Source organism: Furipterus horrens, unplaced genomic scaffold, assembly GCF_987537825.1.
Source record: "Furipterus horrens unplaced genomic scaffold, mFurHor1.1.pri manual_scaffold_8, whole genome shotgun sequence".
Lineage (NCBI taxonomy): Eukaryota > Metazoa > Chordata > Mammalia > Chiroptera > Furipteridae > Furipterus > Furipterus horrens.
This window is the reverse complement of record NW_028327178.1, coordinates 71,558,205-71,584,925: the sequence shown is the minus strand read 5'-3', so window position 1 is coordinate 71,584,925 and position 26,721 is coordinate 71,558,205. Positions and strand designations below refer to the sequence as shown.

At 39.9% G+C, this 26,721-nt stretch overlaps 1 protein-coding gene across 1 annotated transcript in view; it reads left to right on the top strand.

The window, feature by feature from the left end:
* DTD1 (D-aminoacyl-tRNA deacylase 1) overlaps positions 1–26,721 on the top strand; it is a 66,707-nt gene that overhangs the window by 15,313 nt on the left and 24,673 nt on the right. The window contains exon 3 of the mRNA XM_090285021.1: positions 144–379. Within this exon, the coding sequence (XP_090141147.1) occupies positions 144–379 (236 nt within the window). The remainder of the gene's footprint in view (positions 1–143; positions 380–26,721) is intronic.

The window sequence follows — 26,721 nt, the reverse complement described above, 5'->3', positions numbered from 1 at the left end:
AAGGTTAACACTTTCTGTAAGCGATAGAGTCAGCATTTTGTTCTTGTTTGGCAGGATAAGGGTGACATTTGGAGGGTGTGGAATGTTGGGGGGCAGGGTCTTGTGATTCCTCAGGTAGTTTTCACTGCTATTTTTCCCCTTAGGGTCCGAAAGATTTTAAACTTACGTGTGTTTGAGGATGAGAGTGGAAAGCACTGGTCGAAGAGTGTGATGGACAAACAGTACGAGGTGTTGTGCGTCAGCCAGTTCACACTCCAGTGTGTCCTCAAGGGCAACAAGCCCGACTTCCACCTGGCAATGCCCACGGAGCAGGCAGAGAGCTTCTACAACAGATTCCTGGAACAGCTGCGCAAGTCATACAGGCCCGAGCTCATCAAAGGTAGGCAGGATAGTCTCTGGGACACTTCCAGACAGGGGGAAAAGAGAATCTGCAATTGCAATCTCTCCTTTTTGAGAAAGTTTGTTGTTTATGCATACTTCTTACTAAAAACAACAAACATAATGGCTGCTGCCACTGCTTGTTGCTGTACATGTCCTCTGAAAGCCTCAGACACCATTTACTGTCCTTCATTCTTTTAGTCACATGTGAAAATGCTTAGCAACTCATAAGTGTGTTTGATATAGTGGTGCTTTATTTTGGTTACTTACCCTGTCTGACAATGCAAGCCACAAATGTGAGGCACATGTCATTTTAAACTTTTAGTAGCCATGTTAAAAAAAGTAAAAAGAAACAAGTGAAATTAATTTTAGAACTGTATTTTATTTAGCCTAATGTATCTAAAGTGTTATTATTTAATCATGTAAAAGGTTACTAATGAGTTTATATATATATGTATGTGTGTGTGTGTGCGTGTGTGTGTGTGTACTAAAATCTTCTAAATCTGGTGTATAGTTTATACTTACAGCATATCTCAGTATGGACCAGCCACGTTTCAAGTGCCCAATAGCTGTGAGTGGCCAATGGCTGTGATATTAGATGTGTAGGTTTAGGTCTTTGCTTATTACCTGCTTATTGTCAAGAATGCCAGCCTAGTTTGACCAACCAAGATTTAGTCCAGAAAATGCCTTGGAGTAGTGGTCCTGGTTTGTGGGAGACTTTTGAATCTTTTTAAGAAGGCGGTTCACTTCTAGTCTGTTTTCATGGGGTTAAATTACAGTTAAGATCATATTGTTTAGCCTTTTTCTTTCAAGTTATTAGAAAAGAATATTTAGCCTTTTTTTGGTAATGCATCTCCATAAGAGACCTTTATAAGTAGACTGTCTCTTTCTTCTGCTGTCAACATATCCTTTTGTAGACATTTAGTAGTTGTTAGTAGTTAACTCTGTAGCATTTCCTACATTCGAACTTCTCTGGATTAAACAAATCTAGATCTCTTATTTATTTGATCTATTTTCAACTTTAAGTAATAAAAGTTATTACTTGATTTTGAAGCTTTATAGCAAAGCCCCACATGGAAAATTGTCAAGTCATCAGATTCACTCATGTTTAGAAGAGTGATATTTCTACCCACTGTGGAATTTACTTTTATTTTAATTCTCTTACTTATGTAAAGTTCCCATTTGCCATAAGGATAAATGGATTCTATGTGATCAGGACACTCCTGCCTGAAATCAAATTCCAGTCTTTTCTTGGGCTCTGGTAGAATAGAACATATTTGCCTTTTCTGGAAATAACCAAGTTTAGAACTCCATTCACAAGTCCAGTCATGGATGTCTCCAGTAGTTTTTTCCCACCCTTTATCATCTGGGATCCTCTGTCATGACTTTGTTGCAAACATGTTTCTCCCCAGAGTTAGCAGTTAAGGCAAATCCTCTGTATAATTACTTTTCTGAGCCAAGGATTAAATGCCACCAGCATTGTCTTCTCAGCTTGATGCTTGTAGGAACCTCCCATTTCTGAGTGATATCAGATGTATTTTAGAATGCTCCCTTGAAAGGGTGAATACAAGCAATAGTATAAAAGCATAAGTGAAGGCACTTTATTTTTTATTTAAAACATTAAAAAAAATTCTCACCCAAGGACATTTTATTAATGATTTTAGAGAGAGAGGAAGGGAGAGCGAGTGAGACAGATAGACAGAAACTTCGATGTGAGAAACATCTATTGGTTGCCTCTGGTATGCTCCCCGACTGGGGATTGAACCCACAACTCAGGTAAGCTCCCTGAGTGCGAATCGAACCTGCAGCCTTTTGGTGTATGCAGGATGATGCTCTAACTAACTGAGCCACTTGGCCAAGGCAAGTGAAGGTACTTTAAATGGGAGAACAATGATGATTGTTAAGGAATGCTCTAATGAAAATAGAACAGCATTCATCTAAGTCCTTAAAGTGGAGTGTTTTGTGTATTATTAGGAGCTTTGTGTTCCTAAAAATGCCTTTTAATTTTTGAAATGATGTGTATTTTATCCAGGTAATTATTTGAAGTGCCTGAAACAATGTACTGTAGACAATACAATTTATAATGGATCAGAATTTAAGCTCATGGGATGTAATACATCTGATCATTTTGATGAAAAGCCAACTTGAATTATGCAGAGAGTTTTAATTAAAAATTTTTCCAAACCCCTTGGACTTTCAGAAGCACTACAATGATATCAACCTTTTATTTATTTTATGTTCTCCATTGTATAGAGCATATTTTACACATTTGCTCTCTTTTAGTTAATTTTGAAATGATGGCTTCCATCTCCAATATGGAAAGCTTTCTGTTAGCTGGATGTTGGAACACAAACTGCTAAACATCTTTCTTTTTTTATTATTTTATTTTTTGATTACACTTTGCCTTCAGCACTATTTTATTAGTTTCAGGTGTACAGCACAGCAGGGAGATATTCATATAGGTTACAAAGTGTTCCCTCAAATAATTCAAGTGTCCACCTGGCACCACAATAGATAGTTACCACAATATTTTGACTATATTTTCTATGCTGTACCTTACATGCTTGTACTTGTTTTGTAACTACCAATTAGTTCTTCTTAATCCTATCACCTTCTCTCACCCTGCCCCCTTTGGCATCCATCAGTCTATTCTTTGTATTTATAATTCTGTATCTGTAAGCTTGCTTCTGTTTTGTTTGTTAATTTGTTTTTTTTCTTTAGATTGCACATGTAAGTGATATCATATGATATTTGTCTTTCACTGTCTGGCTTATCTCACTTAGAATAATACCCTCCAGGTCCATCCATGCTGTTGCAAATGATAAGATTTCATTCTTTTTTTAAGGATGAGTAGTATTGCATCATATATATGTACTATTGCTTTTTTTATCCATTCATCTATTGATGGGCAGTCAAGTTGCTTCCCTGTCTTGACTCTTGGTTTAATTAGATTGAGTATTTGTTTTATTTCCTTTGTCTTTAATGACTAAAACTTTATTTTAAATTTATATTTGTTTCTCTTACTGTTGAGGATTAACTAGAGGCAAAATTGTTCTATCCTTTGTTCCCTCCCTCTATTTCTTCATTGCCCCAATCAGTGCCCATGTGCTTTCAGGCATTTCGTGGGCTGGCTGTAGCTCTCCTGCACAGACCCAGCCCTGTCTCATGTGCTGGACAGCACGGTCTTCTGATTTTGGTTTCTGGCTTGCTTGCTGATAGGGTCGCAAGAAGTTTCCCTGGGTTCCATGTAGAATGACAGCCCTGGAAGGCAAGCTAGTTATGGTTTGGTCCTCACATACCTTTAAAATTATTATCATTATTATTATTGAAAAGCATGCCAAAGTACATCTGTCAGGGGCTTATTGTGTGCCAGGCCCTGTACAAGAGTAAACACTCTCCATTCTTTATCTAATTAGATCCTCACAGACCCATTCAGGTGGGTACTAGGGTTACCCCCATTCTGCTGTTGAGGAAACTGAGGCGCAGAAAGGAATCCTGTGGAAGGTCACTCAGCGTATAAATGGCAGAGCCTGGAATGGGACCAGCAGGCATCTTTAGAGCCTGAGCTTCACTAATATCTTTGCTTCACTGTAAAATCCACATTCTCTTGACTTGTTGGCCTTGCATTATCCTTCTGAATTCAGCATATCTATTGGAACTTTCCTGCCTTCTCTGCCAAGCTTAGGGAAATCAGTGGACAAGGTTTTTGGACCTCAAATAGGTCTAGTAAGAGGGAAGCAGTATAGCCTAAGGCCAGGTGGTCTTTCATCTCAGAACAGTGATGTTAATCTAACATTTTAGTCCTGTTTCTGTTGGGGAGATATTATTTATTCCACTCAAGTCATATTTTTGTGTCTTCTGTATTAATAAGACTCTTTACTTGCTGGCCCTTTTACTAGGTTCTGGGTATGTAGTACTGAGCAGGAGAGATGCTTTCCCTGCGGTAGCACTCACAGTATAGTAGGGAAGAGAGAGCGAGTGAACACGGTTGTTTTGCTATAGCAAGAAACACATTCCTGAAGAACCTCGCATTCTCCAAAACCACTAGTAAAGCTATTGGGGCTCATGGGCAAACAACTAAAGATCTATGACTGGGCCAAAAGGGAGCAGGCACTTGTTTTTCATTTTCATAAAATATAATCAAAGGCCTTCCGCTGCCAGGGCTGAGGGCTTTTCCATTTTCTGCTGAAGGTGGTCTTTTTATTCCTGTTCTGAATGGCCTTTCCTAAGAAAACCCAATTCTTACCTCATGCAGCCTCTGTGGTATGCACACAATTCCTTATCTACCAGTTGTGTATGAGTAAATTCTCATTACAGAACAAGTGTTGGGCCAGAACCATCTGTAATTACCAGTGTGATGTGTGCTTTGAGTGAGTATTTGGAGATGAATAAGAGGGGTTGGCCCTAAGGTAGTGGTAGCTGATCTGGTTGGGCTTGTTTCTGTCTGCTCTATATTTGGGTCATGTGTTAGACCTTCTTGGTTCATCACACTAATACCCACATGGAAAGTTATTAATATTTATGTGTATACTTGGGCCTTTACTCTCACTTCTGGTTAATAGACACTGTGGCTACTAGACAGATACCTACAGTTCTATAATTACTATTAAGACACAGCCCACATCAAGACACAGACACTCCCAACATCCCCCCATGTATGTGCTGCCCTTTGTAATCATCTCCTTTCCGTCCTCCAGCCCCTGGCAACCAACGACCTGTTTTCTGTTTCTATAATTTGTTGCATACTTTGAATGAAGGGTAGAGCTGGGATTTTGGGGGTGATCAGTCACCCTCCTGGAGGATAAACTGTGTAGCAACAGATTCTCTTGGGTGCCCATCAATGAAAATTTTTATGCAGGTGAAAATGGTTCAAAAAATAAATATTCAGAGCAGAGACAGTTTGAAGGGAGATCCCAGACCTTTTTGGGGGAGGAGAGCACCTGTCTGGGCACTTAGGTAGTGAAAAGCAGAACAGTTTAGGGATGTGCGTGAGCCAGTTCCTGATGGAGCAGAGAGTATCAGAGTAGGGAGCATCTTGTCCTTGTCTACAGAGTAACTGTGGGGCCTTTGCTGGGTCATAGAGGTTCAAGGGTCAGAATTGGGGTGGACCCAAAGTGAGGGGGGAGGGCCAGCTGATTACTGCAAAAGTAGCCGAAGTGTCTGAAATGGGTAAAATGCTTCTGGGTACAAGAAAGCCCCATCCAATTGTCTTAAATAATAGAGTGTTTATTGCTTTGTGATTGCAACACAAAGAGGTGTAGTGAGTTCAGATCCAGCTGGAGCTAGAGATTCCCTCTGTTATCACTGCTATAACCATTACCCTGGGATTCCCTGAGCCCTGCTTTCCTCTGCATGCATCAGTTCTGTCTTCAGGTTGGCCTTCGTCAGGATGGCAGCTGTGGTTGCTCTCTTCATAATTCACCATCCCAATAAAGAGAACAAGCCTTTGTCTCTGCATTCTAAGCAAAAGTCCTGAAGGTCACTTTGATTGGACTAGCATGGGTCACATGTCCACCCTTGAACCTGTGTGAGGCTTAGCTTAGGTCATGTGCTTCATGGAGTGTGAAGCCAGCCTCCTGGAGACCACCTGGAGCCACAGGTATAGTCTGGGTCTGTTGGGGAGGGAGGATGAGATATATTAGAAAGTGCCACTCTGTGACCTTGACTTACTTTATCTGTGGGCCACTGCGAGGTGGGTGAAGACAGCAGGCAGACCTGGGATAGAGATGGGGAGGGGACTGTCATGGATGTATGTGCAATTAATGAGGGTGTCACCTTGTGTCTTTTCTGCAGCTGGGTGGGAGGGGCAAGTGGCATATTTACCCTGAATGGGACACTGGGGCCTGTTCTGCCCCAATTAGCCTTGACTTAGTACTTTAAACCAAGCAGGCCTACCACACCCCCATAACCAGAAACCTCAGCACCCTTGGCCTGTTTGGGGGCAGTCTTTAGGGAATTCCTTGCCTTTGTGTCTGCCCTTGTGTCCCTTCCCACTCTAGTCCCACTCTGCCAGCACCTAACCCTTTGGCTGTGTTGGGGCATCTCTTTGTGAGAACTTGCCTCCCTTGCCTTACACTCTGGTTGTTTATTGCTGCATAACATACTACCCCAGAACTTAGTGGCTTAAAAATAACTATTACGTCTTCCTCACAATTTTGTGGGTCAGAAAATTAGCAAGGGCTTGTCTCTAATCCATGTGGTGTTGGCTGGGCCAGAGGATGTGCTTCTAGGTTGGCCTCTGTGCATCTTGTTCCTTCCCTCTCCCCCTCATCTTATCCTCAAGGGCCTCATATTGCTTAGGCTCCTCACAGCCTGGTGGTCTCAGGGTAGTGGGATTTCTAACATGGTGGCTGACTTCTCCCAGAGTGAGTGTTCCCAGAGCAAGCTTTCTGAGAGACAGGAAATGGAAGGGCAAGCCCCTGGCCTGAGCCTGGAAAGTGGTGTGGCATCACTTCTGCCATAGGCTATTGGTCAGTGCAGCCTCACTACCTGCCCAGGTTCAAAGGGAGGGATGTAGATCTACCTGGCAATGAAAGATTGTGAAAGAATTTGTGGCCATCTTTAATTCTCTATAGCTCATAACTCTGGTGTTCTCAAAGGATTTTTCTCATAATTGCTTTAGGGCAGTGATTTTTCAACCTTTCCATATCATGGCACACATCAACTAATTATTAAAATTATATGTCACACCAAAAAATATATTTTGTTGCCAACCTGACAAAAATTGGTATAATTTTGATTTATTCACATTGGATGGCTATCGTTATGTTGGCAGTTATTTTTTTTATTTGACAATGTAAAGGAAAAGAGGTCAGTGCCCCTGACTAAATAGTCAGGTATTGCATGTTTTAAAAATTCTTACAGCACATCAGTATGCTGCAGAACACCAGCTGAAAATCACTGCTTTAAGGGGAAAAAACCTAGTGCATCAGTTCATCAGTTTTTTTCCCTGCACTGAGAATGAGCCAGAGGTTAAGTGTGTTTTATTGGACCCTCAGACTTACTGATTGGGTGAAGGAAAGTGGGTTCCGTTGTGGCCCTTTGTAGCCCCCCAGGAATCTCCACCCTTCAGAAAAATGGTGAAAATTCTGTTTGATGGGAGGCTTTAAATACTCTCAAAGTTTATTGGTGAGCATGCATTGCTTTTATAGCTAGGAAAACAATGTTATACCAAAATGGAATAGTTGAAAAGGACGATTTCAGTCCTCAAGCTTCTTTTTCCAACTCTGATCTCTTTGTAGTGGATCCAGGAAGCATTCATCTGTCAGCTTTGTTCAGCAAATTAGAAGCTGCCATGGTATTAAAAAGAGCTGCTTGTATATTCTCAGTGGGGCCTCATCTATCATGGGCAATAAAGAGCTTAAGAAATGTGGAAAGACATTTAAGGAGTGCAGCAGCTTTGTGATTGTCTCAGTGCTGTTCACTTCGTGGGACATCCATTATGTCCAGGTCTCCTACAGGTTCATAATGCAAAGAGAAGGTGCCAGAAGAGGGAAGACAACATCTAGTTTTTGCTTCATGGTTAGTGTTTAATTTTTATGGATTTGTTTAGTTTTCTGCTCTTTTTACTACTTAAAACATTTTAGCAGCATGAATGAGCTTTCAGTGGAAGCCTGTTTTACATGCTTTAGCAAGAGCTGTGGTTAGTATAAATTTAGCAAATCACAATGTGGGATCACATCTGCATTGTTGATAAATGGCAAGGCTGGCAGACTGCTGCACAGGCTGATGTTGCCATGCAGAAGTTTGATGCAGATATGAGACTGATTTTAGCCAAATCAGTTAATATTTTATGTCCTGCCTTCCTTTTCTTTTATTCTCTTCAGTAGTTTGCTTATTGACATTCTTATTTATTTCTGTATATCTCTTTTTGGTCTTATAGTTAAACTACATCATCTCTGTGGGCTACAGTTCTTACCTTTCCTCTGCCCAAATGGCAGACTTGATCGGTTTTTGTTTTTAAATTCTAGCTTTGATTTGTGTAGTTGATATTTCAAGATAAACCTAATTTTACCACTTTTTCTTTCCCCACCTAAATAGGTGTCTATGATCACCTTAGAAATAATGTCAGTGATATGTAGTGGTTCCATATCTAACTCATTGCCTAATAGGTGCTCACGTATTTTGTATGTTGAATGCCTTCAGGTCTGTGGAGATGAAGACAGGTTCATTTTGGTAGCTTTGCTGCTCCATCCATCCTCTTGTTCTCTGTATTCCTTCTATCTTCTGTCCTTATTCTTCTTCTTCCCTTTTATCTCCTTGCCTGAGCTCCTTCCATACTTCTGGTCATGAATAGCAGGGTCAGCTTGCTCTTTTTGCCCAACAGAGTCTATTATGACAATTCAGTTTGAACAAATAAAGGTTATTTTAAAAAGGAAGATACAAGCATAGGTGGAAATAAACTCCTTTCACTGTTGTCACAATTCAAGGACATGAAATTACTCAGGATTAAAAGAAAAGTATGAGTCTTTTGGCAGGGGAAAAAGAAAGAATTCAAATCCTTACTGTTTCAGGGTCTACAAATTCAAAAATATTGATAAGTGAGTTGGCTGTATTTTAATTCTGTTCAGAGTGTTTATTAAGCAAATAGTATAAATGGTATAGTCTCTTAATTGCTTTCTCTCTCTTGCTGTGTCCTGAGTGAATCCTCCAGTTTACTAATTCCAAGTCTAGAGTTTAGCTTGTCATTTGAGTTTGAAGTCAGACATTTATGTTTTATTTTTACTATTCATTCTTCCTTTAGAAATTATTTTTTTAAGCTTATGGTAAAATACACATAACATAAACTACTTTAAAGTGCAGAATTCAGTGACATTAGTATGTTCACAGTGTTTTACAACCATCACTATTGTCTAGTTCCAAAACATGTTCAATACCCCAAAGGAAAACCTGTACCCATTTAGTAGTCATTCTTCATTCCTTTCTCTTCCCAGTCCCTGGCAACCACTAATCTGCTTTTGGTCTCTATGGATTTGCCTATTCTGGATATTTTATATAAATGGAATCATACAATATGTAACCTTTTGTGTTTGGCTTCTTTCACTTAGCCTAATGTGTTCAAGGTTCATCCATGTTGTAGCATGTATCAGTACTTCATTCCTTTTTATGAATAACATATTCCATTGCATGAATATACCCCATTTGTTTATCTGTTCATCCATTGATGGACGTTTGTTTTTTTTCCAACCTTTTGGCTATTGTGAATAGGGATGCTGTGAACATGTGTGTACATCTTTTTGTTTTAACATCTGTTTTCAGTTCTTTTGGTTATATACTCTGGAATGTAATTGCTGGGTCATATGGTCATTCTATGTTTACCTTCCTGAGGCATGTCGAACTGTTTTCCATAGAGACCAACCTTTTTACATTCCCACCAGTAATGTATAAGAATTTCAGTTTCTCTGTATCCTTGTCAACACTAATTTTTCATTTTTTATTATAACCATCGTAGTGGTGTGCAGAAGTACATCATTATAGTTTTGATTTGCAATTTTCCTAATGACTAATGATATTGAGCATCTTTTCATGTGTTTCTTGGCCATTTAAATATCTTCTTTGGAGAAATGGTTATTCAAGTGTTTTGCTCATTTTAAAATTAGGTAATTTGTGTTGTTGAGTTGTAAGTAATTTATAAATTCTGGATGTTAGATCCTTATTTATATATATGATTTGCAAATATTTTCTTTCATTCTATGGGTTTTCTTTTTACTCTCTTGATAGTGACCTTTGATACACAAAAGTTTTAAGTTTTAGTGAAGTTCAGTTTTATCTTTTTTTACTTTTGTTGCTTGTGTTTTTGGTGTCATACCTAAGAAACCACTGCCAAAGTCCATTGTCATAAAGATAACCTTACATTTTTCCTCCAGAGGCTTATGTTTTACCCCTTACATTTAGGTTTTTGACCCATTTTGAGTTACTTTTTGTTTATCATATGAGATAAGGGCTCAGCTTAATTCTGTTGCATGTGAATGTCCAGTTTTCCCATCACCATTTGTTGAAGACAACACTTTTTCAATTGAATGATCTTTGTACTTTTGTTGTTGACTATGTACAAAGGGGGACCCCAAAAAAACTGGAATTATCTTCTGGAGGGAGGGACCCTTGTAGTACAGACTTCCCCTACTAGGTGAGTGTTCTAGGAACCAATCTGTATTAGTGTACCATCTGGTGTTGTTGTGAGAGGCTGTGTTCAGCTTTAGTGAATTTTAATTTAATTTAATTTTAATTTAATTTAATTTTAATTTATTTTATTTTATTGATTATGCTGTTACAGTTGTCCCAATTTCTTTTCCCTCTGCTCCCCTCCACCCTGTGACCCCCACCCTCCAGCTGTCACCCCACTTAGTCTATGCCCATTGGTTGTGCATATAGTTCTTCTCAACATCTTCCTGTCTACTCCATTCCCTCCTACTATGCTTCTTAATTCCTGCTTCATCTGCCCCCCTTTGCCCCCTTCCTCATCCCCACTGGCCTCCCCCCAACATGTTCCCCATACTTATAATTCTTTTTCCCCTCTCGTTGCCTACTTAGTTTGCCTTTGTTTCGATTCCCTAGCTTCTGTTGTTGGTTGTTGTGATACAGTTTTTATTTTAATGTTCATAGTTTTGATCCTCCTTCTAAACAAGTCCCTTTAACATCTCACATAACAGTGGTTTGGATCTGATGAACTCCTTCAGTTTTACTTTATCCTGGAAGCACTTTTTCTGCCCTTCTATTCTGAATGACAGCTCTCTGGAAAGCATAATCGTGGTTGTAGGTCTTTGATTTTTATTACTTTGACTATTTCTTGCCAGTCTGTTCTTGCCTGTAAAGTCTTCTTTGGAAAATCAGCTGATAGTCTAATTGGGACCCCTTTGTACATAATTCTCTTCTTCTCTCTTGCTGCTTTTAAGATTTTCTCTTTATCTTTGATTTTTGACATTTTGATTATTATGTGCCTTGGTGTGGTTCTCCCTGGGTCCAGTTTATCTGGAACTCTCTGTGCTTCCTGGACCTGTAAGTCTATTTCCTTCCACAAGTTAGGGAAGTTTTGCTTCATTATTTTTTCATATAATTTTTCAATTTCTAGTTCTTCTTCGCCCTCTGGCAATCCGATAATTCAAATGTTTGTTTGCTTATAGCTGTCCCAGAGGTTTCTGAGCCTCTCCTCATATTCCTCACTTTTTGTTTCCTCTTTCCGCACTAGTTGACTGTTCCTTCCCTATGTTCCGATTTTTTGATTTGATCCCTGGTTTTCCTTTCCTCACCACTTGTCTTCTATGTAGTTTTGTTCATTTCAGCAGGACTAGCCTTCATTCCTTCCCTGTCTTGATTAAGTCCCGTTGTTAGGTCTGTAAGCTGCCTTATGATTATAGCTCTGAACTGAGCCTCAGAAAGATTCTCTGTTTGTTCATCGGTTAAGTCTCATATTTGCTTTTTGGTTAGCTGCATGATTGGTATTTCAATCATTAATTCTGCCACTCTGACCGTTTTGTTTACCTTTCCTTCTTGGGTGGGGCGCTGTCACACCTCCTATGCTATATTGGGCAGAACCTTGTGTACTCGTCACAACCCGGTTACCCTTCTCACCACACTGTGGCACTTTGTATGGGACCGGGGGTCCAAGATGGATTCCTGCCCTTACTCTCCACTGAGACTGGGAGCCTTCTCCTCCATCCCCATGCTTTCTGGGCCTCACAGTTCGAGACAATGGGGGTCTGCTTTCCCCATTGTTGGAATCGCGAGCTGATGGGTCTGGTCTGCAGCCAGGGTTGGTTCCTGGGCGCTTCTCTCCTCCCCTTAAATACAGGTGTCTGCTTACCAGGTCCCGCTGCTCATTGCTGCAGCTGCCGCCTCCAGCACAGCTTGATCTCTCAGCCGAGACTTCGCCCCTCCTACCTGTCTAGATGAGCACCACTTGTTTATAACTTCACACTTTGGACTTCTGTGTAGGTTTATTTTCTGGAACTTATGGTGATTTCTGGTTTTGCGGTAGTTGTAGTCCTTCTTAGTTATGGAGGGAGACAGAGTGTGTCAGTCTAGGCCTCCATCTTGGCCGGAAGTTGAATTTTTTTTTTTCTTTAAGACTTAACACATTTGCCCATTTCAGCATGGGTGATTTACTGGCACACCTGCCCACACTGCACTGAGTGTTCAGCAGTTTTTGACCAAAAATGGCATGATCACCATGGCCCACACTCCCTATTCACCAAATCTCACGCTGAGTGACTTTTTTGTTTGTTTCCCTTGATGAAAAAAGTTCTTAAAGGTAAACATTTGCCAGTGTGGAAGAGGTGAAACAAAAAAAGGCAGAAGTACTAAAAGGCTTCAAAATTGATGAGTCCAAAAACTGTTTTGAGCAGTGGAAAAAATGTCTCAATAGTGTATTGAATCAAATGGAGAGTACTTTGAAGGTGACTGAAGTTTAAACATGTAAGAATAAATACACAAGTTTTAATAAGTAAGTTCCATTTTTTGGGTCCTCTCTTGTATGTTATGAATTTATTTGTGGACTCTCAGTTCTATTTCAATTTTCTATATGTTTATTCTTATGCCAATACTACACTGTTTTGATTACTGTAGCTTTGTAGTAAGTTTTGAAATTGAGACGTCTAAGTCTTCCAACTTTGTTCTAATTAATTTTGAATGCATAATATGATTGGACATTAACATGATAAGAAAAGGTCTATCTTGGAAAGTCTTTTTATCACTCCTGTTCCTGTAAAATGTTTTCTTTACTCTCTATAGGTAATCACTTTCATTATTTTTCTGCTTTTCTAGTGTTTCTTATGCAAATGTGAGAAAATATGAATATATATATATATACTTTTATATCTCCCTTTTTTTACAAAGGTCTCATGTTTAACATCTTGCTTAAAAGTTTTTTCACAGTGTGTTCTAGAGATTCTTTCCACATCACATCATTTCATAGAGAAATTCTTCATATATGTTCTTTTTTTAACAGTTGTATAATGTTCTATGGTGAGACATACCCCCAAGCTTGTTTAATCCATCTTACGTTGTTGGATTCCTAAGTTGTCTTTAATTTTTGGCTTTTAAAAACAACAGTGATGCAATGAACAAGTTTGTACATATGCCACATCATATATAGGCAGATACACCTGTGATGTAAATTCTCAGAAGTGGGATTGATGGGCCAGTTTTGGCATTGCACATTTTAGCAGTATTTGAAACTGCCATATTTCTCATAGCTTTGTCAACAGAGTAAATTTTGTTCTTCCAGAATTTTGCTCATTGTATAGGTGAGAACAGTATCTTATTATAGTTTTTTGCCTTTGTTTAAATTAACACGTTTACTCTCGGCCAACATGGAGGCGAAGGTAGACAAGCTTTGCCTCCTTCCACAACCATAGGAAGAATTACATCTATGTACCTCAAAACCAAAAGCATCCAGAACTATTAGAAAATCGAACTATAAAGAAGTCCAACAAACAAAGATATAAAGAAGCAATTCTCATACAGATGGGTAGGAGGGGCAGAGACGGGAGCTGGGGTGGAGGATGCAGTGCGGTGGCGGCTGCAAAGAAGTAGCTGCATCCAGTGGTGGAATGAGCAGCCACACATTATAAAAGCTGGGAGGAACACCTGGGGAGTGATTCTAGTCCCAGGCCACACTGCACAGCTCACGATTCTAGTGTTGGGAAAATAAAGCCACATTGCTTCTGGCTGTGAAAATCAGTGGGTTTGGGGTGGTGGAAGAAACTGCTGATCTCTCAGAAAAGTCCTTTTAGAGAGCCTCCATGGTCCTAGAACATCCATAAACACACCCACATTGGGAACCATCACCAGGACAACAGCTAGAGGGGCGCCATTTGCATATGGGGAGGGGGTGAAGTGACTAGAAAAGGGGCAAGCGCCGACCAAGCAGCATTGTTCCCTCTCTGACCCCACCCCTACATAGAGCACCACGAGGTGGTGAAATAGGTTGCCCTGCACTGACTAATATCTAAGGCTTCACCCCTTACAGTGTAACAGGTACAACAGCTCTACCTAATACACAGAGGCAAACACAGGAGGCTGTTAAGTTGAGGAGATAGAGAATTATGGCCCAAAAGAGGGAGCAAATCAAGGCTTTAGTGGGAGAACTAAGTGACAAGGAGATAGCCAACCTAACAGATGCAGAGTTCAAAACAATGCCCATGGAAATGATTGAGTATGGCAAAAACATAAGGGAGGAAGTGAAAGCTATGCTAAGTGAAATGAAGAAAAAACTCCATGAAACCAATGCTGAAGGGAAGGAAGGACAGGTTCAAATCAATGACTTGGAACATAACCAAGAAATAAACAGTCAACCAGTACACGATGAAGAAACAAGAATTGAAAAAAAAAACAAACAAGAAATGCTTGTGAACCTCTGGGATAACTTTAAACGTACTAACATTTGAATCATAGGGGTGCCAGAAGAAGAGGAAGTGCAAGTAATTGAAAACTTATTCAAAAAAATAATGAAGGAAAATTTTCCTAATTTGGTGAAGGAAATAGACATACAAATCCAGGGAGCACAGAGAGTCCCAAACAAGTTGAACCCAAAGAGGATCACACCAAGACACATCATAATTAAAATGCCAAAGGTTAAAGATAAAGAGAGAATCTTAAAAGCAGTAAGATAAAAGAAGTTTGTTACTTACAAAGGAGTTCCCATAAGACTGCTGGCTGGTTTCTCAAAAGAAACTTTGCAGGCAAGGAGAGACTGGCAAGAAGTATTCAAAGTGATAAAAAGCAAGGACCTACAACCAAGATTACTCCATTCAGCAAGGCTATCATTTAGAATAGAAGGGTAGATTAAGTGCTTCCCAGACAAGGTAAAGCTAAAGGAGTGCATCATCACCAAGCCCTGAAATGTTAAAGGGACACATTTAAGAAAAAGAAGATGATAAAAATTGTGAACAATAAGATGGCAACAAATTCTCAACTATCAACAAATGAATCTAAAAAACAAAAAACAAACTAAGCAAACAACTAGAACAGGAACAGAACCATAGATATGGAGATCATATGGATGGTTATCAGTGGGGATGGGGTGGGGGAGAAGAGGGGAAAAGGTGCAGGAATCAAGAAGCATAACTGGTAGGTACAAAATAAACAGGGAGACGTTAAAAATAGTAAAGTAAATGGAGAAGCCAAAGAACTTACATGCATGACTCATGGATATGAACTAAGGGGAAGGGATTGCTGGAGGGAAGAAAGGTATCGAGCAAGCGGGGTAAAGGGGAAAAATTGGGACAACTGTAACAGTATAATCAATAAAATATACTTAAAATAAATTAACATGTTTACCTTGAGATAAGTACAGATTTACTATGCAGTTGTGAAATATAATACACAGAGCTCTCATATCCCCTTTACCCAGCTTCTCCTAATTGTAACATCTTGCAGAATCAATACAGAACAGACAAGCAGTGACATCACCACAAGGAGCCTTTGGTGGCCCTTGTACAGGCACTTCCTTCCTACCCTTGCCCCCTTCCTAACCCCTGGCAACTACTAATCTGTTCTTAATTTCCATAATTTTGTCATTTCAAGATTCATAGAGCATGTAACCTTTGGAGATTGGCCTTTCTTTTTCTCAGTCAGATCTCTGGAGATTCATCGAAGTTGCATATATCGATACTTTGTTCCTTTCTAGTGTTACTTGAATTCCATTGTATATATGTACCACAGTTTGTTTAACTATTCATCCATTGAAGGACATACATATCTCCAGTTTTAGACTATCAAGAATAAAAATGCTGTGAACACTGATGTACAGGTATTTATGTAAACATAAGTTTTCACTTCTCTGAGATAAATGCCCAAAATGTAATTGCAACATCATATGGTAGTAGCATGTTTAGTTTTTAAAAATATTTTATTGCTTATGCTATTACAGTTGTCTCATTTTCCCCTTTCACTCCCTCCAACCTTGCCCCCACGTCCATAGTCAATACGCAAACCATTGTCCATGTACATGGGTCCTTCATGTTTGCTCTTTGACTAATCCCTTAACCTTTTAATCAGTCCCCACCTACCCATCCCCTCTTAGAGCTGTCAGTCTGTTCCATGAATCAATGCCTCTGGTTCTGTTTTGCTCAGTTTATTTTGTCCATTAGATTCTACTTAAAAGTTCAATTATATGATATTGGGGTTCTGTATTGATTCTGCAAGATGTTTACCAACTAACTTATTTCACTTAGCATAATAGTCTCCAGTTCTATCCATGCTGTCCCAAAAGGCAGGAATTCCTTTTTTTTTTTTCTTCTGCGTAGTGTTCCATTGTGTAAATATGCCACAGTTTTTGATCCACTCATCTACAGATGGTCACTTAGGCTGTTTACAGCACTTGGCTATTGTAAATACTGCTGCTATTAACACAGGTGTGCATAGTTTCTTTGAATTGGTGTTTCAGGATTCTTCAGGTATATTCCCAGTAGTGGAATTGCTGAATCAAAAGGTAGTTCCATTTTTAATTTTTGAGGAAACTCCATACTATTTTCCATGGTTGCTGCACCAAGTCTGCATTCCCAACAGTGCACTAAGGTTCTCTTTTCTCCACATCCTTGCCAGCACAGTGGTTGTTTGTTGATTTATTAATGATAGTCACTTTGGCATGTGTGAAGTGATGTCTCATTGTGGTTTTAATTTGCATCTCTGTGATGGCTAGTGATGTTGAGCATCTTTTTATATGTCTATAGGCCCTCTGTATGTCCTCCTTGGAGAATGACTATTCAGGTCCTTTGCCCACTTTTTAATTGGGTCGTTTGTCTTCCTGGTGTTGAATTGATTGAGTTCCTTATATATTTTGGATTTAAACTTTTGTCTGATGTATCATTGGCAAATATGTTCTCCCATACAGTCAGTTCCTTTTTAATTTTGATAATGAGTTTTCTTTTTTTAAAGTATACTTTATTGATTATGTTTTTACAATGGTTCCAATTATTTTCCCTTTTGTTCCCCTCCACCCAGTATCCCCCTACCCTCCAGCAATCCCACCACCCCTTAGTTCATGTCCATGGGTCGTGCATTTAAGTTCTTTGGCTTCACCGTTTCCTATATCATTCATAACTTCCCCCTGTCTATTTTGTACCAACCGATTATGCTTCTTCACCCCTGCACCATATCCCCATTTCTTCCCCTCCCCCCTTCCAGCTGATAACCCTCCAAATGATCCCTGTACCTATGATTATGTTCCTATTCTGATGTGCTTAGTTGGATTTTCTTTTCCTTTTTTTTTTTTTTTTTTTTTTTTAGATTCAATTGTTGATAGTTGTGAGTTTGTTGTCATTTTACTGTTCATAGTTTTGATCTTCTTTTTCGTAGGTAAATCCCTTTGACGTTTCATACAATAATGGCTTGGTGAGGATGAACTCCTTTAGCTTTACCTTGTCTGGGAAGCACTGCATCTGCCTTTCCATTCCAAATGATAGCCTTGCTGGATAGAGTAGTCCTGGTTGCAGGTTGCCTTTCATCATCACCTTGTATACTTCTTTCCAGTCCCTTCTTGCCTGCAAAGTGTCCTCTGAGAAATCAGCTGATAGTTCTATAGGCACCCTCCTGTAGGCAACTCTCTGCCTCTTTCTTGCTGCCCCCAGGACTCTGTCTTTATCTTTCACCTTTGGCATCTTAATCATAATTCATCTTGGGGTGGTCCCTTCTGGGTCCAGCTCGCTCGGGACCCTCTGTGCTTCCCGGACCTGTATGTCCATCTCCTTCACAAAATTTGGGAAGTTCTTCTCATTTTTTTCAATTCTTGCTTCCTCATTCTGCACTGATTGACTGTTTTTTTCTTTCTTATGTTCCAAACCATTGATTTGAACACTGGTTTTCTTTCCTTCACCATTGGTTTTGTGTGGATTTTCCTTTGTTTCACTTAGCATAGCCTTCACTTCTCTTATGAACTTGCTGTACTCAAACATATCTGTCAAGCTAGTGAGCATCTTTATCACCAGTGTTTTGAATTCTGCATCTGTTAGGTTGTCTATCTCCTCATCTGTGAGGTTGGTTATCTCCATGTCCCTTAGTTCTCCCACTGGAACCTTGATCCATTTCCCCTTTTGGACCATATTCGTCTGTCTCCTCATTCTGACAGGCTCTTATGTTTGTTTGCCTCTGCATCCCAGTTAGAGCTGTTTTTCCTGTTATGTTGTAAGGGGCGAAGCCTTAGGGATTCATCAGTACAAGGCGACCTGTTTCACCATGTTGTGGCGCTGTATGTGGGGGAGGGGTCTGAGAGGGAACAATGCCACCTGCCCAGCACTAGCCCCTTTTCCAGGTACCTCTCCCACTTCCACACTGGACTGGCGCCCCTCTAGCTGCTGCCCTGGTCGTCGTTCCCAGAGTGGGTGGGTATGTGGATGTTCTAGGACCGTGGGGGCCCTTTCAACAAGTGGACTCTACTGAGAGACTGGCAGTTTCTGCCTTCATCCCAACCCCCACTGGTCTGCACAGTCAGAAACAATGAGGCCTGATTTTCCCCGGTGCTGGGATCGTGAGCTGTGAGGTCCGGTGAGGAGCTGAGAAAGCTCCCCTGGTGTTCCTCCTGACTTTTTAAAATGTGTGACTGCGCTTTCTGCCAGACTGCTGCTACCGCCGCTACCACACTGCGTCCTCTCCACCCAGGCTCCGCCCCTCCTACCTGTCTGGATAAGTATTTATTCTTTATATCTTTGTTTGGTGGACTTCCATGCAGTTTGGTTTTCTGGAACTTCTGGTTGTTTTTAGTTTTGAGATAATTGTATTCCTTCTTAGTTGTGGAGGGACATGCAGCGTGTCTGTCTATGCCTCCATCTTGGCCAGAAGTGATTATGGTTTCTTTAACCATGCAGAAATGTTTTAATTTGATGTAGTATCATTTTTTAAAATTTCCTTTGCTCTAGGAGATATTGCTACGTGGGATGTATGAAATTTTACTGCCTGTTTGCCAATAGGACTTTTATGGTATCACAACGTATTTAAGTTTTATTGATCTTCAGTTTATTATGGTGTGTGGTGTAAGTTGGTGGTCTAGTTTCATTTTTTTTGCATGTGCCAGTCCAGTTCTACCAACACCATTTATTGAAGAGAATGACTTTTGTTTATACTTGTGTCTGTTTGGTCAAATATTAATTGACCATAGAGACATGGGTTTATTACTGGGCTGTCTGTTCTATTCCATTGATATGTGTCTGTTCTTATGCCAGTACCAGATTCTTTTGATTACTGTAGGCATGTAGTATAGTTTTATATCAGGTATCATGATCCCTCCAACTTCATTCTTCTTTCTCAAAATTGCTGAGGCTATTTGGTTCCATGTAAATTTTTGGAAGACTTGTTCTAGATCTGTGAAATATGCCGTTGGTTTTTTAATAGAGATTGTATTGAATCTGTAGATTGCTTTGAGTAGTATGTACATTTTAATAATGTTAATTCTTCCAATCCATGAACATGGTATATGCTTCCATTTATTTGTGTCTTCCTGAATTTCTTTCTGTAGTGTTCTATAGTTTTCCAAGTGCAGGTCTTTTACCTCCTTGGTTAAGTTTGTTTCTAGGTACATTATTTTTCTTGATGTTGTTGCTCTAGTAAATGGGATTTTATTATTAGTTTCTCTGTGTGATAGTTCATTTTTGGCGTACAAAAAATTTCTTTGATTCCTGCATATTGACTTTGTATCCTATTATTTTGCTGAATTGACCCATTAGGGTGAGCAGTATTTTGGTGGAGCCTCTTGGGTTTCCTGTATACACTATTGTTACGGCTACATAGGCGAGATTGAACACTCTGAAGCGGTGTATAAAGTTAAGCAAAGGATTTTTAATAATGGCCAGGAGTTGGGCAGACCCTGAGCAGGTCTCTAACATGCTCCAACCTACAATGGAGTCTAAACGCTGGGTTTTTATACTGGTGCAGTCTCTTTGTTTCTTCTTTGGCGGGAAACAGCCTTAGGAAGAGGGGGCTGGGCAGGACTGCAGGAGTGTCTTGGCAGTAACAGAAACAGAAATTCGCAAGGCTATAAGATTATCTCTGGTGGCAGCATAACTCTTCAGCCAGGGACGAACTCCCTGCGAAGCAATTTATTTTCAAAGGGCTAGACATTCTACAAAGCACAACCTTCACAAATGTTATAAGCCAGACACAAGCAAGCAAATGGGAGGTGATAGAGGCTGAAGTCCTTTTAGCTTGTAAATCACTAATTGCTATAACACTCCTTCTTACATTCCTTTTTCCAAGGCCTTTTAGCAAGTCCTTGCTACTTCTTACAAAGAACATTTAAAGCCCTTACGTACTTACATATTGAAACTTTTTACAGGGACTATTTGGTGCCCCTACATAATCCCCCCTCTAGTCCCTGGACTAAACCTATTAGGGATGTCTAGGGACTATAAGTAGGGTTTTAAACCCTGGTTTTCAGGAGGGGCTTAGTAGCAAGGATAAGGAGCTGGGTATTTGTAATGCTAGCTTTCAGGAGCTGCAAGGAAGAAATTAAGAAGTTTTCAGAAACAAATGATAATGAGTATACAACAGCCCAAAACCAAAAGGGACACAGCAAAAGCAGTTTTGAGAGGAAAGTCCATAGCAATACAGGCCTACCCAAAGAGGATAGAAGAATTCCAAACAAAAATTTAACCCCATAGCTACAAAAACTAGAACAACAATAATAAACAAAGCCTAGAGCAAGTAGAAGGAAGGAAATTATTAAGATTAGAGCAGAATTAAATGACACTGAGACTAAACAAACAACTTAAAAGATTAACAAAGGCAGGGGATGGTTCTAGGCTTATTAAGAAAAAAGAACCCAAATAAACAAAATTAGAAACAAAAGAGGAGATATTACGACTGATAACACAGAAATACAAAGCATTGTAAGAAATTGCTATAAACAACTATATGGCAAGAAACTTGACAACCTAGATGAAATGGACAAATCTCTAGAAACATAAAATTTTCCAAAACAGAATTAAGAAGTAGAAAGTCTTAACAGACCAATAACAAAGAAGGAAATTGAAACAGTAATCAAAAATTTCCCGGCACACAAAAGCCCTGGACCGGATGGCTTTACAGGTGAATTTTTGAAAATATTTAGGGAAGAACTAACTTCTACCCTTCTCAAACTATTCCAAAAAGTTCAAGAAAAGGGGAAAATTCCAAACTTTTTCTATGAAGCCAGTATTACCTTAATTTCAAAACCAGGTCAAGACATAACAAAGAAAAACTACAGGCCAATATCGCTGATGAACATAGATGCTAAAATTCTCAACAAAATATTGGCGAACAGGATCCAGCAATACATCAAAAAGATTATACACTATGATCAAGTGGGATTCATCCCAGAGACACAAAGATGGTTTAATATTCGCAAATCAATAAATATAATACATTACCTAAACAAAATGAATGACAAAAATCACATGATCATATTAATAGATGCAGAAAAAGCATTCGATAAAGTACAACACCCATTTATGATGAAAACCCTTAGCAAAATGGGAATAGAGGGAGCATAACTTAACATAATTAAGGCTATATACGAGAAACCTGAGACCAACATTATACTTAATGGACAAAAACTGAGAGCATTCCTTCTAAGATTAGGAACAAGACAAGGATGTCCACTTTTTTCCCTTTTTTTTTTTTAAACAGTGTTGGAAGTTCTAACTACAGCAATTAGACAAGAAGAAATTAAAGACATTCAAATTGGTAAGGAAGACAAAACTGTTACCACTTGCTGAAGACACGATAGTATACATAGAAAACCTTACAGACTTTACGAAAAAACTACTTGACCTAATAAGTGAATTTGACAAAACAGCAGGGCACAAAGTTAATATTCAGAAATTAAAAGCGTTTCTATATACCAACAATAAAACATTAGAGATAGAAACCAGAAAAAAAATTCCATTTACTATAGCAACAAGAAAAACAACAGTATTCAGGGATAAACTTAACCAAAGAGGCAAAAGACCTGCACTCGGAAAGCTACACAACCCTGAAGAAAGAAATTAAGAAAGATACAAATAAATGGAAGCACACACCACATTCATGGATGGGAAGAATCAACATTTCCAAAATGTCCACATTATTTAAAGCAATCTATAGATTCAATGCAATTTCTATTAAAATACCAGCAACTTATCTCACAAACCTAAAGCAAACACTTACAATTTAATTTAGCAGACATTTGTTAAGCACTTGCTATGTGCCATGCATTGTAGATTCAATGATTAATAAGAAGAGCAAATGGAATGTTAGCAAGATGGTGGAAAACAAATTTCCAGACCCTTATGGAAACATTAAATTAACAACTAGGAACTGACTAAAATAAGTTTTACAGCTTTGAAAACTAGTCAAAGATTAATAGCAATTAAGGAAATGCCCAACTAAGAAAGTGCTACATTCAAAATGATAGAAAATTTTATGGCACTGTACTTATTTTTGCCTTACCCTTTTTTCAGTGTAGTGCAGTATATTTGGGAGGAATTAGCCTAATTCCCAGTTTGTTTTGTTTTTTCTTTTCTTATAAGGAATGGCTGAAGCCCCTATATAATTCCCCTCCTTAGACTTAAGACCTTTTATTTTATAAGAGGACAATGGGCGAAGATCTCGTGCTCTTCTAGCTGCTTCAAGCTGAACATGGTCATCGTCCTACCTACCCTTGGGTCTATGAATTTCTAATAAGAGTGGGGGTGGAGGGGAGTGCGGCCCTCCCTTATGGGGAAGGATTTTGCATAGTCCAGGTCAGTTGGCTGTCCCCGTGCAGCGGCATGCTTGGTTTCCAAGGGCTGGCACTGTTGGACAAATTGGCATCCTTGTCATATTCTGGAGGCAACAGATTTGGCAACAGGGTTAAAAGGCATAATTTAACCCACAACCACTAGATGACAAAAGGCAGAGATTAATTTTTCAATGTCCCACATTAGGAAAAGAAATGGCTTCTTTGGAGGAAGGTGTGCAGGGCATGTCACACCTGTCCAAAATTCTTTTGCTCACTATACTTAGCTAGGGCTGAGGGAAATATTTTAGGTTTCCCCCCTCTCAGACCTTTAGGCCCTTTTTGTCCAAGTCATTAGGATAGAAAAGAGAAATAAGTTTTTAAAGTGAAGCTCACAGACTACCCCATACTTTACCAACCCAACCACTTAGTTCAGCCAAACCGTCGAGTCTTAGGAGGCGGCACTGCAGATGGGCTTCTTAAGTGAGGCCTATAAATACAGACAATTACTCAGGTAATGAGATCATAGGCTTATGCCCTATGAAAACAGAAAGAACACACATGTTAATTCACACAACATAATTTACAAACTAGTCTTTAAATTGGAGAGACTGTCTTATTGGGAAGACATTCAGTTGCAAGGCACTTGACATTCTTCTTGCCTGTAAATTAAGCATCCTTGATAATGTCACAGACCTGGTTTAACTTTTAAGTGAAGACAAACTTTATAGACAGCTGCACTGAGCATTGCGATTTTCCTTGAGTCATGATTTTTCTCCTTAAGATTACCCTCCTTGTTATTAAAGGAACTGCATTAAATACAGTTTTAATTTAGCCTGTTCATTTGCATAAACACAACAAGAGCAGTGATTGACCACATATGATCTTTAAGTCTACTTCGCTGGAACTTATACAAGGAAACTTTATGCTGACTATTAGTCTGCCCATTAGGGCACAGAAGCTGAGCCACACACCTGCCATTCAGCCTTGCCTGTAAACACCTGCTTTTTCCAAGTTCTTTGGATTTTTCATTGTGCCTTGAGGTTTCTTCTAGCCATTTTTCAGGAAAGCAACCTTCGTTCCTTCCTTGGAAAGACTGCCATGAACTGCACAACCAACCAAGGTGTCAGACCTTTTTTCTCATGGGCTTTTCTTAGTTTCAAAAGTTAAATCCAGTTCCTTAGGGCTTCCTGGTAACAACCAGAGCCTAAGCATGCCTCCTTCAGGCATATTATTCCAGTCAAAGTCTTGGTTAACAATACCTTTATTAACAACTGGTCTTTTTAGTTTTATGCAAAGAAACCTAATGTCATTACTTACTCATTTAAATTGCCAAATTCTGGAGGGATCAGGTAGGGAGAAAAATATACAGTGTGAAGGAAAATCCTTGTCCTTCTAATATTTACTAAAACTGCATTTCCATGCCTTATACTTTCTTTCGTTCACTTTCCCACATGTGAAGTTTTTTTTCTTTTCTTTTTAACTCTCTCTGGGAAACCCCGATTTTCCTTTCAGATTATATGGCCAATACCAATACAGAGAATTCTAGACCTTTCCTAGATTACCAATGGCTAATGCCAATGCAGAGGTACAGTAACCATACAATTAGACCACAAGTAGTTGAGGTTTCCCTTTTCCCAGGTTTAAAAACTTTCACAACCTTTCTATACATTTTTATGACTTTCCACAGACCTTCTGCAACATTCACAAACTTTCCATATATTTACCCATTCAGATTTAACCATAACATGCTTCTAATTCTTGTTTTTTTTTTTTCCATACGGTGAAGGATTCTACCTAAACTCAGTATTTGGCAGCTAAAATTTCCCTAGATTTGCAGAGATATCCTGCAGCTTTTTGAAGTTCCTGCTTCTTCTTTTTTTTTTTTCTAACATACACTTTTGAGCTTTCCTGAGAAGTTTTTCAATTGTTTTATTTGGCCTATTACTATTCTATTTAGGATTTATATTGGGAACCTTTTGTTTGGCCAGGACAATTCCCTTACCAGGAGGATGCTTGCTTTTTTTTATATTCTTATAGCAGCCCACCTGATTATTCCTCTTTCTTTCCTATTGAAGAGGATGTCTAGAATGGACATTAGTTTTATTCATGTGTAACAACACTTTTCCTTAAGATACAGGCACATTCCCCCTGCTGAAGCAGTGAGGAGATTGAAGGCCCTTTAATTACAGCTTTAGAGGTGTTGCTGATTGGCACCCAAGCAGCTTGCACCAGTTTGAAGAAGAGCGGCCTGAGTTTTAAAAGTGTCACTTTTTTTTTCCTCCATGTTGGAGAGACAGACATTCTGCTGTTTCTGTAACCTGTAGCAAGGGGATTAGACAGCCGCTTTGCTAGCAAATTTAACATTGCCCCTCCTTGCAGCTCTAGCAGGGAGTCGTCGGCAGCCGTCCGTCTCGAGAGACGATGGTGTAGCTTCTTAAGAGTCTATCTGCACCGCCGAGAATGGCTGTGCAGTCCGACTCGGAGTGACATGGTATCTGTCTCCTCCCGTGTTGAATCGACATCTTGCGATGACGCTGGAGTGTCCTCTCCAGTGAAGCTGAAGCTACAGAGCCTGGGCAGGGTGATATGGAGGGTCTGCTGTTGCCCATGCAGCAGACCCCCCCTCTCTTCGCAGCTGAAGGGTCCAAGGGAAAGACGGAGTCAATACAGCTTGGCTTCAGGTGCGCCGCAGGAGTTGCCGGTGTTGACTACAACGTCAAACCGCCTTAGGGACTCCGGCTCCGGATTTTCTGTCGGGGTTTACTCCCTTAGCCTTTCCCCTGAAGAGGTATGCCGCAAGGCAGCGGAGGTTTTTTGGAGTCAGAGTTTTCCTTCTCTGTCTAGCAGGGAGTATTCAGATGCAAACTGAATTGCTAGAAGTTACCTGGGGTGGGAAGAAATGCTGCAAGCAATTTCTCTGGGGAAATTTTTAAGGAGCCTCATCCCTCTGGCCAGGGCTACAAGGCAGCGGGAGACAGCACAGAGGGTCCTAGGCTTTTTTTTTTCTGTGACACTGCCCATATTGACAGCCTTGGTTTTCATGTTGCCCACCCCCGTCTCCCACACCTGCAGCTGTTTGAGAGATAGTGATTTGAGCTGGGAACCAGGGGCCTTCCCAGATTACAGAATATGTTAAACTAACCCATGTTTGTTTGGCCTTGACTAGCCATCTGCAAGATAATACCCTTTTTTTTTTCCTTCTTCTTAAAAAAAACACTTTTCCCTTAGAAGTGCAGAGCAGGAGCCACTCTTTCAAGACACGGCTCCCTCCTGCCTTGCTACTTCCCCCAATAACCCTCTCCCTTCTGCTTGTTGCATTTTTGCTTCCCGAGAGATAACATTTTACACTTATAATATTTAGATTTAAAGTACTCCCAAGGGGGGGGGGTTATCCGACCCCAAAAGCAGGCCACTCTGACCTACGGAATGTTTCCAGAGTGCCAGAGTTTGTGAAGGGATTTTGTCCCCGGAACTTGGGAAAATTCTGGAGCACACAGTCAAGAACTGTGGGTGCAGGCTTAGACTGGCGTCCCCTTATGTTGGCTAAGGTGACTGCTACAAACATGCACTTAATTTGGATTACAATTAGGACCTGGAACACAAGGCACAGGAGCAATTCCCCCCTCACGGCACGGACAAACACGGGCTGGGAGCTCCCAAAGGAAGCCAAACAAATG